This window comes from Peromyscus leucopus, chromosome 23, assembly GCF_004664715.2.
Source record: "Peromyscus leucopus breed LL Stock chromosome 23, UCI_PerLeu_2.1, whole genome shotgun sequence".
Taxonomy (NCBI): Eukaryota; Metazoa; Chordata; class Mammalia; order Rodentia; family Cricetidae; genus Peromyscus; species Peromyscus leucopus.
The window spans coordinates 34,584,935-34,602,139 of NC_051082.1; the positions used below are offsets into that span (position 1 = coordinate 34,584,935).

The following is a 17,205-nucleotide window of genomic DNA, read 5'->3' on the forward strand; positions in this document are numbered from 1 at the left end:
TTAAGACGGCTGTTATCTGTGCCCCCCCAGTTCTCACGCACAGGGGACTCGGGTTGTCACCAGGTCGCGGGTCCCCCATATCAACATGAGCATCCCTGCCCAGGGTGGCAGCCCCTTACCTTAGATACGCTGTGAAGCTTCAGGCTTAGGATCCACGGAGGCGACCTCCAGAGCTGTTGCTTGTGAGACCCTGCCCAACACGCCTGTCCATTTGGCACAGGAAATTTGGTGGCGTGTTTTAGGTTTAAGTATTTTCCCCAGGGTCTTTGCCTTCTCTGTATTCACCTTTCTTCATTCTTGTTCCTTTCTTCATGAATTACATTTTTCTTTTCTTTCAAGACTTTTTGGTCTTATACATTTTTTTGTTTGTTTTGGTTTTTCGAGACAGGGTTTCTCTATGAAGCTTTGCAGCCTGTCCTGGAACTCGCTTTGTAGACCAGGCTGGCCTCGAACTCACAGAGATCTTCCTGGCTCTGCCTCCCAAGTGCATTTTTTTTTCATATTCTGACTTACAGTACCTACTTTCAGCCAAGGAATTAACTGTTCCCACCAGGAAGAATACAACTACATTATTTAGTGATAATTATCATATCCATCTACAGGGGACAGGTACAGGTCAAGTTTCCTTATCCAGAACGCCTGGGACTAGAAGGGTTCTGGATTTGAGGAGTTTTGTTTATTTGCTTATTTATTTTGGAATATTTGCATACACATAATATATACAGTTTCTTGAGGATGATACCTAAGTCTAAATGCTAAATTCACTTTTATTTCCTCTGCATTTAGCCTAAAGATAATTTTATACGTCATTTTTAGGGGTCCTGGGTCTTGATTGTGATCTGTACCATGGAATTTTCTATTCGGGAGCTCCGTGACGGTGCTCAAAAAATTGAGACTTTGGAATACTTCATACTAGGGAAGCCCAACCCATGTAGTATAGAAGCATGAATACAGACCCAGGTTCAGTCCCGAGCATCCAAGCAGTTCACAGCCATCATAACTTCACTTTCAGGGACCTGATTCCCTCCTCTGGCCTCTGCGGGCACTGCACACACGTGGTGACATTCACACCTGCAGGCAAACACTCATGTACATAAAATAAAAATAAATAAACCCAGCAGGCAGTGATGGCGCACACCTTTAATCCCAGCGCTCGGGAGGCAGAGGCAGGCAGATTTCTGAGTTCAAGGCCACCCTGGTCTACAGAGTGAGTTCCAGGACAGCCAGATCTACATAGAAAAACCCTGTCTGAAAATAATAAATAAATAAATGAATAAATAAATCCTAAAAGTACCATAACAGGGACAGACGACAGTTACAGTTTCTCTATCTGGGGTGATGTGCTTAGGAGTCTTCCTGTTGCTTTTCCCCGCAGATAGCCAAAGCAGACCTAGGACAAACTCAGTCGACACCTGTTACAGGAGAGGACTGTCACACTGAGGACTGTCACACTGAGGACTGTCACACTGAGGACTGTCACACTGAGGACTGTCACACTGAGGACTGTCACACTGAGGACTGTCACACTGAGGACTGTCACACTGAGGACAGGACTGTCACACTGAGGACTGTCACACTGAGGACTGTCACACTGAGGACTGTCACACTGAGGTCTGTCACACTGAGGACTGTCACACTGAGGACTGTCACACTGAGGACTGTCACACTGAGGACTGTCACACTGAGGACTGTCACACTGAGGACTGTCACACTGAGGACTGTCACACTGAGGACTGTCACACTGAGGACTGTCACACTGAGGACTGTCACACTGAGGACTGTCACACTGAGGACTGTCACACTGAGGACTGTCACACTGAGGACTGTCACACTGAGGACTGTCACACTGAGACAGGACTGTCACACTGAGGACGTCTGAGGACTGTCACACTGAGGACTGTCACACTGAGGACTGTCACACTGAGGACTGTCACACTGAGGACAATGTCACACTGAGGACTGTCACACTGAGGACTGTCACACTGAGGACTGTCACATGAGGACTGTCACACTGAGGACTGTCACACTGAGGACTGTCACACTGAGGACAGGACTGTCACACTGAGGACTGTCACACTGAGACAGACTGTCACACTGAGGACTGTCACACTGAGAGACTGTCACACTGAGGACTGTCACAGAGGACTGTCACACTGAGGACTGTCACACTGAGGACTGTCACACTGAGGACTGTCACACTGAGGAACTGTCACACTGAGGACTGTCACACTGAGGACTGTCACACTGAGGACAGGACTGTCACACTGAGGACTGTCACACTGAGGACTGTCACACTGAGGACTGTCACACTGAGGACTGTCACACTGAGGACAGGACTGTCACACTGAGGACTGTCACACTGAGGATGTCACATGAGGACTGTCACACTGAGGACTGTCACACTGAGGACTGTCACACTGAGGACTGTCACACTGAGGACTGTCACACTGAGGACTGTCACACTGAGGACTGTCACACTGAGGACTGTCACACTGAGGACTGTCACACTGAGGACTGTCACACTGAGGACTGTCACACTGAGGACTGTCACACTGAGGACTGTCACACTGAGGACAGGACTGTCACACTGAGGACTGTCACACTGAGGACTGTCACACTGAGGACTGTCACACTGAGGACTGTCACACTGAGGACTGTCACACTGAGGACTGTCACACTGAGGACTGTCACACTGAGGACTGTCACACTGAGGACTTCACACTGAGGACTGTCACACTGAGGACTGTCACATGAGACTGTCACACTGAGGACTGTCACACTGAGGACTGTCACACTGAGGACTGTCACTGAGGAGTCACATGAGGACTGTCACACTGAGGACTGTCACACTGAGGACTGTCACACTGAGGACTGTCACACTGAGGACTGTCACACTGAGGACTGTCACACTGAGGACTGTCACACTGAGACTGTCACACTGAGACTGTCACACTGAGACAGTCACACTGAGGACTGTCACACTGAGGACTGTCACACTGAGGACTGTCACACTGAGGACTGTCACACTGAGGACTGTCACACTGAGGACTGTCACACTGAGGACAGGACTGTCACACTGAGGACAGGACTGTCACACTGAGGACTGTCACACTGAGGACTGTCACACTGAGGACTGTCACACTGAGGACTGTCACACTGAGGACTGTCACACTGAGGACTGTCACACTGAGGACAGGACTGTCACACTGAGGACTGTCACACTGAGGACTGTCACACTGAGGACTGTCACACTGAGGACTGTCACACTGAGTCTGTCACACTGAGGACTGTCACACTGAGGACTGTCACACTGAGGACTGTCACACGAGACTGTCACACTGAGGACTGTCACACTGAGGACTGTCACACTGAGGACTGTCACACTGAGGACGTCACACTGAGGACTGTCACACTGAGGACTGTCACACTGAGACTGTCACAGGACTGTCACACTGAGGACTGTCACACTGAGGACTGTCACACTGAGGACTGTCACACTGAGGACTGTCACACTGAGGACTGTCACACTGAGGACTGTCACACTGAGGACTGTCACACTGAGGACAGGACTGTCACACTGAGGACTGTCACACTGAGGACAGGACTGTCACACTGAGGACTGTCACACTGAGGACTGTCACACTGAGGAATGTCACACTGAGGACTGTCACACTGAGGACTGTCACACTGAAGCCCGACTGTATCATGGACGTACAGAGAGACATGTCACACAGCCTCCCGCCCACCACACCCTCACTCGTGGCTCTCGGGTTTCTCGGCTGCCCGCGGACCTCTCCTCGGAAGCATTGCTTTTCTCTGGGAACCGTCAGGCCGCGGTTCCGATGACCACTCCTCAGATGACAGTTTGTTCATCATCAGGCTGGATACCTTCCTTCGGCCCTGTTTTATGAGACAGAAAACCAAATCCCATATTCATTTCTGCAGAAAAAAAAGCAGAGTTCTGTGAGCCAGACAGACCTGTTTAATGGCCGCTGCTTTGTGGAGATCTGAGTTAGAACTCCAGGCTTTATCGTTCCCATGTCCAGCTAGGCCTGCTCTCAGTCAGAATGGGTTAGCCAGCAGGAAGTCTTTGATGCAGAGACAAGAAATGTAACCACTTCCCAGCCTGGGATGATTGAAAACTGAACCTTAAGCAAAAGCCAGGATGCAGCTTCGGCGTAGTGCATGGCCCGCCAAAATGTGTCTGGCTCTCACAAGCCTTTAACTGCATTTTATCCGTGGAATCTGCTGTGGCAGACAGTCTGGGATGTTTACCTAATGCTCTTCTACTTAATAGCCAAGGAATTCTGGAATGTGCTTTGAGCAAACTCGGTTCTCCTTCTGAAAACTCTACTAAACAGGGCTGGTGGGAGAAGGGAGTGTACACTAATTTTAAAGTTATTTTAATATTAATAGTCTCCTTTTTTTAGACAGATTTTTGAAAACACAATAATTTTCTAGGGTTTACCAAAATCAACTTTTAAAAATATATACATTACCTGCTGGGTGTGGTAGTGCATGCCTTTAATCTCAGCACTTGGGAGAGAGAAAGAGACAGGTGGGGATCTCTTGTGAGTTTGAGGCCAGTCTGATCTACAAGAGTGAGTTCCAGGCCATCCAAGGCTATACAATGAGACCCTGTTTCAAAAAATAAAAATTAAAATTAAAATAAATAAATATATATACCAAAGAGAAGAGTGCCACCACTTGTACCCATGAGATAACACGCATTTACAGAAAAGGTCTGCCTTTTTTGTCTCCTCTCGTTGGTAAACTGAAGTCTGGGCCCCACAGCAGGTGAGGACCTGAGAGTTAGCTGATGCTGACCACGCTCTTTTCTGAGCTGGGTCTGACCGTGTGATGGCGTGCGTGCGTGCATGTGTGCCAGAGGACTGGGGCATGAAAAGCCGACTGTGGTGTGCTTTCAGGGGGAGAGCATGGACAACTTCAACTGGGGAGTGCGCAGACGTTCCCTGGACAGCCTGGACAAGTGTGACATGCAGATCCTGGAGGAGCGCCAGCTCTCGAGAAGTACTCCCAGCCTGAATAAAATGAACCATGAGGATTCAGATGAGTCATCGGAGGAGGAGGACCTCACAGCCAGCCAGATCCTGGAACATTCAGACCTTGTAAGTCGGGACGCTCCCACTGGAGAAGTGGGAAGCCTCGGGTTTTGTTTTGCTTTTTTTGGTAATTAATTCAGGAGTTTTGTTTCCAGCTAAATACACTGTCTGTGGCTGCTGAGTTGAAATCTGAACTCTCCGGGGGAGTCTAAGTGACCCCTTCTCCGTAGGTGATAGATGGTACCACGAGGCCACATTCCTACGTGGTGGCCCACTTCTGAGTTCACGTCCAATAACAACGACATGTAGAACTCGGAAGAGCCGTACCTGTCGACCAACACCTGCAGAGTCATGCTTTGTGTTCTTCTGACAGGAACATCGTGTTCCGCTTTCTTCCCGTTGCTTTCCAAACAGATCATGAACCTCTCCCCCTCCGAGGAGGCCAATCCTATCGAGCTGCTCACCACCGCCTGTGACGCCACCCCCGCCGACCCCCACTCCTTCAACACCAGAATGGCAAGCTTCGGGGCTTCTTCGCCTGATATAAACAACCTGCAGATTTCAGAGGGGTCAAAGGTGAAGAGATTTGGGGAAATTTTTACTGTAGTTTCCTTAAATGGGTGGGGAAAAGAAACAGATTCCTAGTTAAGAATTCTTAGAGGAGGGAGGTCCAAAGTCGGGGAGACTTGCCTCCTCGGATTTTAGTGAAATGATTGAGGCTTGGGCACCCGCCCCAGGGCTCTGAAGTTTTTTGGTTTTTGTTTTGTTTTGTTTTGTTTTTTGGGTTTTTTTTTTTTTTTATGCTCACAGACTTGAGTCGACTCCCCTAAGGCCTTTATAAAATGACATACTTGACTTCTGACTGATGGAGAAACCAAGTGGTGGGGAGGGATCGCTGTGGCTGGGAGAGAGGCGCTTTTGTGAAACAATATGCTAAGTGAGGTGTAGGAGGTGCATGCACAGGGGAATTTTTCTTTGTGTAGGAACCAATTATACAATTTGCTCATTGATTCCATGCTTGCCTTTTGGCACATGATAGGAATATTTAGTGTCAATCACGCAGAATTATGCCAGATTTGCGTAAACTTCTCCCAGCTAGACTCCCGGAGGAGAAGAGTTTCCTAATGCATATAATTTCCTTATCTTAAAAGGTTGGCTTTAAAACAAAAGAGTCTATGGATATTTTATTTAAGGTTTTATTTTTTTTCACAGAAAATATCCTGTCCATAAAACCATCCACTTGTATGTTATAATCCACATATGCCCTTTAGTATAAAATTTTAATTCTTCATAATTAGAAATACCAAAATAGTCTATCACAGCTACGCTAGAATTAGTCATTCCTGATCCTCGTTTTGGCCATGGTTCTGCAACTTTGAAAAGAAAACAGTGTGTGTGTGTGTGTGTGTGTGTGTGTGTGTGTGTGTGTGTTACTTCTAAAGGAAAACTATAACACTTTCTATATAATTGTACAATACACTAAAAACAGATCTGAAATGAAGAACCTCCCAAATGCTTTAAACCAACAGCAAGCACTTAGGTGCAATTAACTAAAAATATTAGAGCTTAAATAAAAATTATTTCTAAAATTGCCCCAACTTAAAGGGAGAATAGTCGGGCAGGTGGTGGCGCATGCCTTTAATCCCAGGACCCAGGAGGCAGAGGCAGGCGGATCTCTGTGAGTTCGAGGACAGCCTGGTCTACAGAGTGAGATCCAGGAAAGGCACAAAGCTACACAGAGAAACCCTGTCTCGAAAAAATTTTTAAAAGAGGGGGAGAGGGGGCTGGAGAGATGGCTCAGAGGTTAAGAGCACCGACTGCTATTCCAGAGGTCCTGAGTTCAATTCCCAGCACCCACATGGTGGCTCACAACCATCTGTAATGAGATCTGGCGCCCTCTTCTGTGTACATAATAAATAAATAAATCTTTAAAAAAAAAAGGGGGGGAGAATAAGGACTATAATTAGGATTCTGGAAGATAGAAATCCCCCCCCCCTTTTTTTGGTCAAAAAAATAACCTCCCACTCCCCTAAAAATCTTGTTCTACAGTCAAAAATGCTAGAATCCTAAGGTTAAAACACTTTAAGTTAAATTTTTTGGGAAAACATCATAAAATATATGCACATGTTATTTCTAGGCATGAGTACATTCTTTCCATTTTTCTTATAAATGCTAGTAAATATGTAGGTAGATAGATTGACTAATTGATTTCTCTTAAGAAAAATCTAATTCTAGCAAGAAAACATTAGATCTTATTTCTAAAGACATATCTGTTTTCTCATGACCAAAATTTCTGTGGTATTTGATATACTTACGATGCTAGAGAAAACAAAGATTCAACTGTAAGAACTCGGCATCTCCAGAGACATGACCTGTCCTGTCTAATACAGCTCTGACATTCTGGCTAATTTCTCATTAATCCTAAATTCGGAATACTATAAACCATTAGCCAGATGATAACCCATGGTAAGGGTCTCATTCCCAGACACTTCCATTTCAGCTTGATTTTATTTTTGTTTTAAGATGACTCACAGCACCATGCACATGTGTTTCCTTCCTCTGCTGTTCTGATGTGTGATCCAGTGGCCTTCCTTCCTCTCACAGAACAGGCTGGTCTCCAGTTGACTTCCTCCCTGGCCTCAGCTCAAGCCCAGCCTCTTTTTCCATTTTGACAGTCCTAGGTCTCTTCCCTGCCTCCCACCAAGCCAAGATCCGCTGCCCTGGAGCGGTCACTTGTTACTGTTTAGTGACGACCCTGAGCTGAGGGGAGAGTCACACTCTCCCCTCAGCCACTGCCCTGAGAGGGTAGCAAGAGGAAAGCACGCATGCGGGTGAGTGGCGGTGTGCCTTCTGTACGAGACAGCCTGTCACCCCGGCAAGCACACTACAGATTCTCCTGTGCCATGCACCAATGCTTCCACAGTCTAGCCGTTATTGGAAGAGGGATGGCCGTTATTGGAGAATAGGCCTGGATGAGCGTCCCTGTCTCTAAGGCTGGGGCTGGACAATCAAAGTTCATCTGCGTCTGGCTTCTTTCTGGTTTTGAAAACTACAGTGGTCCCGTGAGGCGGGCCTCTGGGCACGGGTCCAGGCATGAGCACACATACACACCAGCTATTCTGAAGGTGCTGAGTTCTTATGAATACCAAGGCAATAGCTTCTCTTCCACATCTCACCCCGGTGGCCAACCTGATGCTGAGCAAATACTTTGCACGTGAAGCAGAGGTTGCTAAGCTGTAAACATGGAAGCTAGATGAGGGAGGGAGGTCTTTCTCTGACCATATTGAAGCTAGCATTTGTAGACCACAAACACAGATCGAATGTGATAATCTACAGAGCTCCTTAGGGATGATTACGGAAGAGACCGGAAGGAAAACAATAGAGAAGGGATACTTCAGAGAATTTCTGAATGCTGTTCTAGAAAATAAATGTTCCCATTTCCATCCCTCTCAAGACCCTAATTTCTGCTTCAGTGAATCCTGTTTTCTACTTATATATTCTTATACATTGGGGTTTCAAACTTTGTCCCTGCAGGCGGAAGCTGTCCCCGAAGAGGAGGACACCACCGTGCACGAAGATGATCTTTCGAGTTCCATCAATGAGCTCCCAGCAGCCTTTGAATGCAGCGACAGCTTCAGCCTGGATATGACGGAGGCAGAGGAGAAGGGCACCCGGGGCCTGGACCAGTACACTCTTGCAAGGCAAGGCAGCCCTTGGTGAGATGGGTGGCGTGGGTGTGGGGCACAGTGGGTGGCATCCATGCTGCTTACTAGCTTGAATGTAAAGCCACACATCCTCATACCGTGGAGATTTCCTAACGTGGAACCCGGCAATCATCCAACCCCATGTAGAGCTTTCCATGGGACCGAGAAAGGATGCCCATGCAGGAATCTATAGGGCCACAGAGCAACATGAAAAGCCAAAAAAAAAAAAAAAAAAAAAAAAAAAGCCCTGGGGACATGAAGCTTTGAAGATAAGCAAGACATGAACAAAGCTTGAAAATGAATTCTTTCCATTTAGAACTGAAAGACACGAACAAGGGGCTCTTTCCAGGCTAAATAACTGAATAACTGCTCTTTAACTGAGTGTCCTGCAGCCTGGCGGCCGACGCCTCTAACCATAGTGACTTGCAGAAACACAAGGGGAAGGTGGGATAGATGAAAACACCATTCCTTACATCAACTCAGCGTCTGCAATAAGTCACAAACTATAACGCTCTTTGGATCTACTTTGGGAGAAAATTGAGATGCTACACTTATGTTTTTGCATATTGAAAATGAGAGCTAAGTAAAAGCCTGTGGCTAGACAGAAAACGTCTAACCATCCAAAGAAAACGCCAAGGGAACACCCTGAAAAGACTGGGGCTTTTCACATCTCTCTTCCTGCCTTCCTTCCAGTCCATCCTCCTCACTCTGCCTCCTCCTCCTCCTTTTGTTCCTGCCCTGCCCTCTCCTTCCCTTGGCATTCTGAGCACTCACACACACACATTCATTGTCTGTCTGCATCAGGGACTAGTTGGGAGAATCCAAAGTTGAAGTAGAATTTATCTGAATGCGTAAAAGTGTAAAAAGAATGGTAATGGTGAGCTGGGAACAGATGTTTGGTTTGAAGCCTAGCCCCTGGGAGAGCAAGGGCTTGCTAGGGGTAAGAGAGATATAAACCATGCCGGGTGGTGGTGTTGCTTTTAATCCCAGCACTCAGGAGGGAGAGCCAGGAAGATCTCTGTGAGTTCGAGGACAGCCTGGTCTACAGAGTGAGATCCAGGAAAGGCGCAAAGATACACAGAGAAACCCTTTCTCAGGGGAAAAAAAAAAAAGAAAGAGAGAGAGAGAGAGAGAGAGAGAGAGAGAGAGAGAGAGAAATAAACCTGCGCAAAAGAATTAGGAATCAGCCAGGCATGGAGGTGAACACCTTTGATCCCAGCACTCAGGAGTCAGAGCCAGGTGAAGTTCCATGAGTTTAAGGCAAGCCTGGTCTACAGTGTGAGTTCCAAGCCAGCCAGGACTACATAGCAAGACCCTGTCTCAAACCACCACCCCCCAACCAAAAAAAAAAAAAAAAGAGGAATTATAGAAATGCGAGAGGTAAAACAACAATTTCCTTAGAACCAAAAGATCTCAGAGGCCTCTGGTGAAAGCCAATTCCCCAGAGGGCCCGACAGGAATAAAGGACCCACTGGGCCTCCTCAGCAGGCCGACACTCAGGTGTAGAACCTGTACAGCTGGCTCCAAGAGGCGGTCACTTTTTGATGCCGTGGTCTCCGTGTCTTCCAGCTTTGGAGAAGGCGACAGGGGTGTGTCTCCCCCTCCCTCGCCCTTCTTCTCGGCCATCCTGGCTGCCTTTCAGCCCGCCGCCTGTGACGACGCCGAGGAGGCCTGGCGCAGCCACATCAGCCAGCTCATGTGTGACTCGGACGGCTCCTGCGCTGTGTACACCTTTCACGTGTTCTCCTCTCTGTTTAAGGTACGGCTTCGGGGAGCCCCCTGAAGACAGCCAATGGCGCGGCCTCCCGGAGGGGCTGCCGTCCCTCGAAGGCGGTGTAGTTATTGTCTCCTCTGGAGACTAGTTCCTCTACCCTCCTCAGCCTTTAGTGCTTCAACCTTACGAGGAGGCCGAACGCGAGGGATGTCAGGTTGGCTGCCACGGAAGGACTGTGTCACTGGGACAAGCCACACTTAACTGCCACTCCGTTTTCTGTTGACCTTCTAGTTAGGGTTTCTATCCCTGTGATAAAACACCGTGACCAAACAGCAGTGGAGGAAATGGTTAACTCGGCTTACAGCTTACAGCCCATCCTGAGGAAAGCCAAGGCAGGAACTGAAGTGGAGACCCTGGGGGAACATGGTTGACCGGCTTGCCCCCGTGACTGGCTTAGCTTGCTCTTTTATGTAACCCAGGACAAACCTGCCCAGGGTTGGCACCACCCACACAGGTCTGGACCTTCCCTTATCTGTCGTTAATCAAGAAAATGTCCCATACCCTTGCCCAGAGGCCAGTCTAGTGGAGGCGTTTTCTCAGTGGAGGTTCCCTCTTCGAGAATGACTGTAGGGTGTGTCACGTTGACAGAACCCTGGCAAGCTCGTGTGGCACTGGGGCCATTGAGGGGATCTTCGGCCAGCCTACTCTAGCGTCTCTGAGTCCCTCTCCTCTTCCTTAGGACACACACTGACCATTTTCATAATGGTTAAAAATGTTTCTATTAATACCAGACAAGGTGGCTCATGACTATAATCCCAGCCCTTGGGAGGCAGAGGCAGGCAGGTTGTTGCAAGATTAGGGATACCCCTGGCTATAAAATGAGTTTCAGACTACCCTGGGACTGCAGAACGAGACAACTTTTTTCCTTTTTAACATTTATCTTATTATTTTTTGAGAATTAAATACATAAGTACTATCTTAGAGTTTTTTGTTGTTTGTTTTTTGCTTTTTTTTTTTTTGGTTTTTAATTTTTTTGTTTTTGTTTTGGTTTTGGTTTGGTTTGGTTTGGTTTCTGGTTTTTGAGACAGGGTTTCTTTGTGCAACAGTCCTGGCTGTCCTGGAATTCACTTTGTAGACCAGGCTGGCCTCAAACTCATGGAGATCCACCTGCCTCTGCCTCCCAAGTGCAGGAATTAAAGACATGCGCCACCACCACCCATCTATTGCTGTGAAGAGATACCACGACCACAGCAACTCTTTTTTTTGGGAGGTGGGGGTTCTTTTTTTTTATTTTAGAACATTGCTATCTTCAATTTCATATACACATATAATGTGTGGTGATTACATTCAACCTTATTTTTTTTAATGAACATAATATTTGCAATTGTAAACATTTTTAAGTTCACAATTCAGTGGCATGAATTACATTCAAGATATTAATTACACTCATGATATTCACTAATTACACTCATGATATTAAATACATTTATGGGCACAGCAACTCTTAGAAAGGAAAGCATTTAGTTGGGGCTGGCTTACAGTCCAGAGGTTTAGTCCACTGTCGTCATGGTGGGAAGTGCGGTGGCAGGCAGGCAGACTTGGTGCTGGAGAAGGAGCCCAGAGTTCTACATTTTGATCAGCAGGCAACAAGAAAAGAGTGAGAAACTGGGCCTGGTTTAAGCATTTGAAAGCTCAAAGCCTGCCCGCCCCACCCCCCCACCCCCATGATGCACTTCTTCCAACAAGGCCACACTTACTCCAACAAGGCCACACCTACTCCAACAAGGCCACACCTCCTCCAACACAGCCACACCTACTCCAACAAGGCCACACCTCCTCCAACACACACCACCCACAAGCCACACTTACTCCAACAAGGCCACACTTACTCCACAACCACCCTCCAACACAGCCACACCTACTCCAACAAGGCCACACCTCCTCCAACACAGCCACACCCACTCCAACAAGGCCACACTTACTCCAACAAGGCCACACCTACTCCAACAAGGCCTACAGTTCCTAGTAGTGCCATTTCCTGGTGACCAAGCATTCAAATCTAGGAGCCTGTCGGGGCCATTCCAATTCAGACCACCACAAGTACTGATTTATTTCAGTCCTACCCATGCCCTCCACTCCTTCTCAACTTCATGACCTCTCTTTAATTACACACACACACACACACACACACACACACACACACACCTGAACAGTGCATATGCTCCACATTTTCATTATTCACTCATCAGTTGAAGAACATGTATATCACGTTCCCCAGCTATTGTGACTAGGCCGGCAGTGGACACAGCTGAGCAGAAATTTCTGGAGAAGGATGGCGGTTCCTTGGGCACATGCCGCAGGGGGATAGAGCTGGGTCATACGGCAGGTGTGTTTTCAGCTTCCTGAAAATGCTCCACGTCGATCTCTGGCGTGGCCGCACCAGTTTGCAATCCCTCTAGAGGAGCGGTCCCCTTTCTCACCAGCATTTGTGGTCCACTGTTTCCTTGACTTTTGCCACTCTAGGTCAAGTAAGATGAACTATCAAGACAGTTTTAATTTGTATTCCTCTAATTGCAAAGGATGTTGAATACTTGAGATGTTTTTTAGCCATTTTTGTTTCTCTTTAAGAACTCTCGCCGGGCAGTGGTGGCGCACGCACGCACGCACGCACGCACGCACGCACGCACGCACGCACGCACGCACGCACGCCTTTAATCCCAGCACTCGGGAGGCAGAGGCAGGCGGATCTGTGTGAGTTCGAGGCCAGCCTGTGCTACCAAGTGAGTTCTAGGATAGCCAGGACTACACAGTGAAACTCTGTCTTGAAGAAAGAAACCAAAAAAACAAAAACCTCTCCATTCAGATCCATAGCCCCTTTTCAATAATTGGGTCATTTTTTTCCTTGACTCTTTGGTTTGTTTGGTTTTACTTCTTTGTATACTCTGAATATTAATCCTCTATCAGATACGTAGCTGGTAAAGATTCTCTCCCGCTCTGTGACCTTCCTTTCCACTCAGTTGCTTCCTTTAGCTGTACAGAAGCTCCTGAGTTTTGTGAGGTGCGTTTGTCAATTGTTGTAGTCCCTGAGCAGATACTATCCTGTCCAGAAGGGCCTTTCCTGGAGCTGTGTCCTGTAGAGTACTGCTGTATCTCCTTCTCGCACTTTCAGCCTGTCTGGTTTTACACTAATGTCGTTGGTCCATTTGGAGTTGGTTTTGGGGGCAGGGTGGTAGACGTGGGTCTAATTTCATTCTTCTGCATGTGGACATCTAGTTTTCCCAGCAGTGTTTGTTGAAGAGGCTGTCTTTTCCCGGTGTGTATTTTTGAACTCTGTCGAATACCGCACGGCCGTGGTTACATGTCCTCATGTTTGGGTTTTCTCTTTTGTTCCACTGATCCACCGGTCTGTTTCTGTGACTGTAGCTCTGTGATACAGCTCAACATCTGGACCATAGCACTGTTCTTTTGTCCAAGATTGATTTGCCGTCTGAGGTCTTTTCAGGATTTGGTTGCCAAAAGTGCTGATCATTTCTAGTTTTCTGGTAGAATTTTTGGGATTTCTTCTCTATCTGTCTGTCTGTCTGTCTGTCTGTCTCTCTCTCTTTTTTGTTGTTGTTGTTTTGTTTTCAAGACAAGGTTTCTCTGTCTAGTCCTGGCTGTCTTGGAACTCACTCTATAGCCCAGGCTGACCTCGAACTCACAAAGATCCGCCTGCCTCTGCCTCCCAAGTGCTGGGATTAAAGGTGTGCGCCACCACGACCTGGCTTATCACATCATCTTCAAGTAGGGATAGTCTGACAATTTCTTTTCCTATTTGTATCCTTTAATTATCTTCTTTTGTCATAATGCTCTGGCTAGTGCTTCAAGCACTGCCCTGAAGAGGAATGGGGACATGTGGCAGCCCTGTCTCCTTCCCGACTTGAGCGGGATTGCTTTGAGTTTTTCTCCACTAGGATAATGTTGCCTGTGAGTTTGTCATACATAGTTCTTATTATGTTGAGATGTGGACCCCCTGGACCCCCTGGATCTGGGATTATAAGAGGTTGTGAACTTCCCAGCATGTGAACTAGGAATCAAACTTGGTTCTCTGCAAGAGCGGCATGCCTGCTCTCAACTGCTGAGCCGTCTCTAGCCCCACTTTTGCTTTTTTTTTTTTTTTTGAGACATCTCCTCAAGTAACACAGACTGGCTTCAAATTCCTGATCCTCTGCCTCCCAAGTACTTGATTACAGGTTTGTACCGCCAAACCCCAAATTATTTTAAAGTTCTGCCCTACACACACAAAATTATAGCTATTTTCCAGTGTACAAGTTGAGCTTGGCCTTCGTGAATGATCGATCCCTCTCCTGCCTTGCAGAATATTCAAAAGAGGTTCTGCTTCCTAACCTGCGATGCAGCCAGTTACCTTGGAGATAACCTTCGGGGAATCGGGTCCAAATTTGTCAGCTCTTCCCAGATGCTCACCTCCTGCTCTGAATGCCCTACACTGTTCGTGGATGCCGAGACTGTGAGTATCCTTGTCCTGCTCTGGTGGGGTAGCGTGTTTGTATGGGATTTATTATTATGGGGTGTGTGTGTGTGTGTGTGTGTGTGTGTGTGTGTGTACACGAGGTGGCACACCTGCTCACGGGTAGAGGTCAGAGGGCAGCGTTGGGAACTTGATTCTCTCCTTCCACCATGGGTTCCAGGGATCAAACTGAGGTCCTGTCATTGGTCCGTTTTAAAGATACCTCCAAAGCTGTGAGCAGCATAGGATTGTGACATGCCTCCTGGAGGCCACTGGGTCTGTGGAGTAATTAGCGAACATTGCCAGCCCAGGCCAAGGCGTTTCAGAGGATTAGGAACCGTCTACCTCTGGGTGCCTTCCCTGTCCTCAGCCCCACTTCTGAGTGACTCTGCCTCGGCCAGCTGTGCATATGACTGAACGACCCTCAGAGAGGTCATCTGGAAGTCTGTAACTGACTGTCAGGTCATGATTTTATGAAGAGAACTTTGCAACACTGGCCAGTGCTTTTAGGGCAGGGGTTATTCGTGACCTTCATTTCTTCCCACCTCCCATCCAGAACCATCACATAGGCTGGGTAACTACCAGTGTGTATAACCTAATGAAGACCAGCCTTGAACTTCTCTTTTCCAGACACAGCCTCCCAAGCTCTCAGGCTCACAGACTGGTGCCCCTTGAAATGCCTTGCAATTTTATTCTACAAAGTCAGTCTTTCCAACAGCCTGATTGGCCTTTCAGCAAGGAACACAGTATAAAAAATAATCCCATCTTAAATCATTTCGAATGCAAGTTAAAATACAAAATCAGTTCGCAGATCTCTTTGGTCTGTCTTCCATAATGAAGCATAAACTATTACTGATAACGATAATAGAGTCATGCATAAAGTGGATGTCACATCTTAATATAGGTTTCCAGTGGAAGGCTTGGATTCCAAACTAGTATCGGTTTCCGCTGTAGCCAAAGTGAAGCCAAATTAGCCACCTACCTCTACATCTTTTGTGTCTGTGTAGCTAGGCCTTGCTGTTGGTGTTCCCGTCGGTCTTTAAAGCCAACTGTTCCTGTCTCTAGCTCCTTTCCTGTGGGCTCCTGGACAAGCTGAAGTTCAGTGTGCTGGAGCTGCAGGAGTACCTGGACACGTATAACAACAGAAAAGAGGCTACGCTCTCGGTAAGCCCGTGTGCGCATGCGCGCGCAGCAGTTCCGCTGCGGCAGACAGAGCCCAGCCAGGAGAGGTCGGGGGGGGGGGGGGGGGGTCGCCGCCCGGCGGTGGTGGCGCGCCCCTTTAATCCCAGCACTCAGGCAGAGGCAGGTGGATCTCTGTGAGTTGGAGGCCAGCTTGGTCTACAGAGCGAGATCCAGGACAGGCACCATAACTACACAGAGAAACTCTGTCTCGGGGGGGGGGGGGGTGGGGTGGTGGATTTTTTTCTTGAGTCCTCAAGTCAAATTAGACTTATGTTTTTGGGGAGGGTTTCCTGAGACAAGGTCTCTCACTACATAGCCCTGCCTGGCCTGGAGCTTGCTATGTAGACCAGGCTGGTCTCAAATTCAATGAGGATTAAAGGCATGTGCCATCACATCTGGTCACGAAGTTATGTTTTCAAGGGCAGGAGAGGGGTTGGCAGCTTAGAGCACTGGTTTGTTTCCATCGCCCTCATGATGGCTCACAACCCTCTGTCAATCTAATTCCAGGGGATCTCTCACCCGCTTCTGGCCCACAGGCATGCACATACGTACATGCAGGCAAACACACGTACACAGAAAAAGAAATAAGTGAATCTAAAGGAGAATTTTTTGCTCTTAAAAAATGTATTTTTTAATGGCCATTACAGAACCTGTGCAGGTATTATAGTTTCAGTCTTTAGCCTTTTAAAGAGGACTCTTTCCTAAAAGTCATTCCAGCAGAATTCTATTTAGCCTTGTTAGAAGTATGATCGGGTCTCCCTGCCAGACGCCATGGTTTAAATGTTCTCGGGACGTCTGTGGCTCTACCCATGTCCTGTCTCTCTTTTTCTGATGACCAGTGGCTTGCCAACTGTAAGGCAACATTCGCAGGCGGCTCGAGAGATGGAGTGATCACCTGCCAGCCCGGGGACTCGGAAGAAAAGGTAATGAACTCCTGGGGAGACCACGTCTCTCCTGTGTCTGGCTCTGTGCGGGTTTGATCCTCACAGGCAGCATGGAATTGAGAGAGGAAGAGGTGGAAGGAGCCATCTTCCA

The 17,205-nt window shown here is 47.6% G+C and overlaps 1 protein-coding gene across 1 annotated transcript in view; it reads left to right on the top strand.

The window, feature by feature from the left end:
- Fry (FRY microtubule binding protein) overlaps window positions 1-17,205 on the top strand; it is a 254,501-nt gene that overhangs the window by 218,646 nt on the left and 18,650 nt on the right. The window contains 7 exon segments of the mRNA XM_028878084.2: window positions 4,929-5,129; window positions 5,478-5,639; window positions 8,598-8,764; window positions 10,337-10,526; window positions 14,839-14,988; window positions 16,054-16,152; window positions 17,010-17,093. Coding sequence (XP_028733917.1) covers window positions 4,929-5,129; window positions 5,478-5,639; window positions 8,598-8,764; window positions 10,337-10,526; window positions 14,839-14,988; window positions 16,054-16,152; window positions 17,010-17,093 — 1,053 coding nt within the window.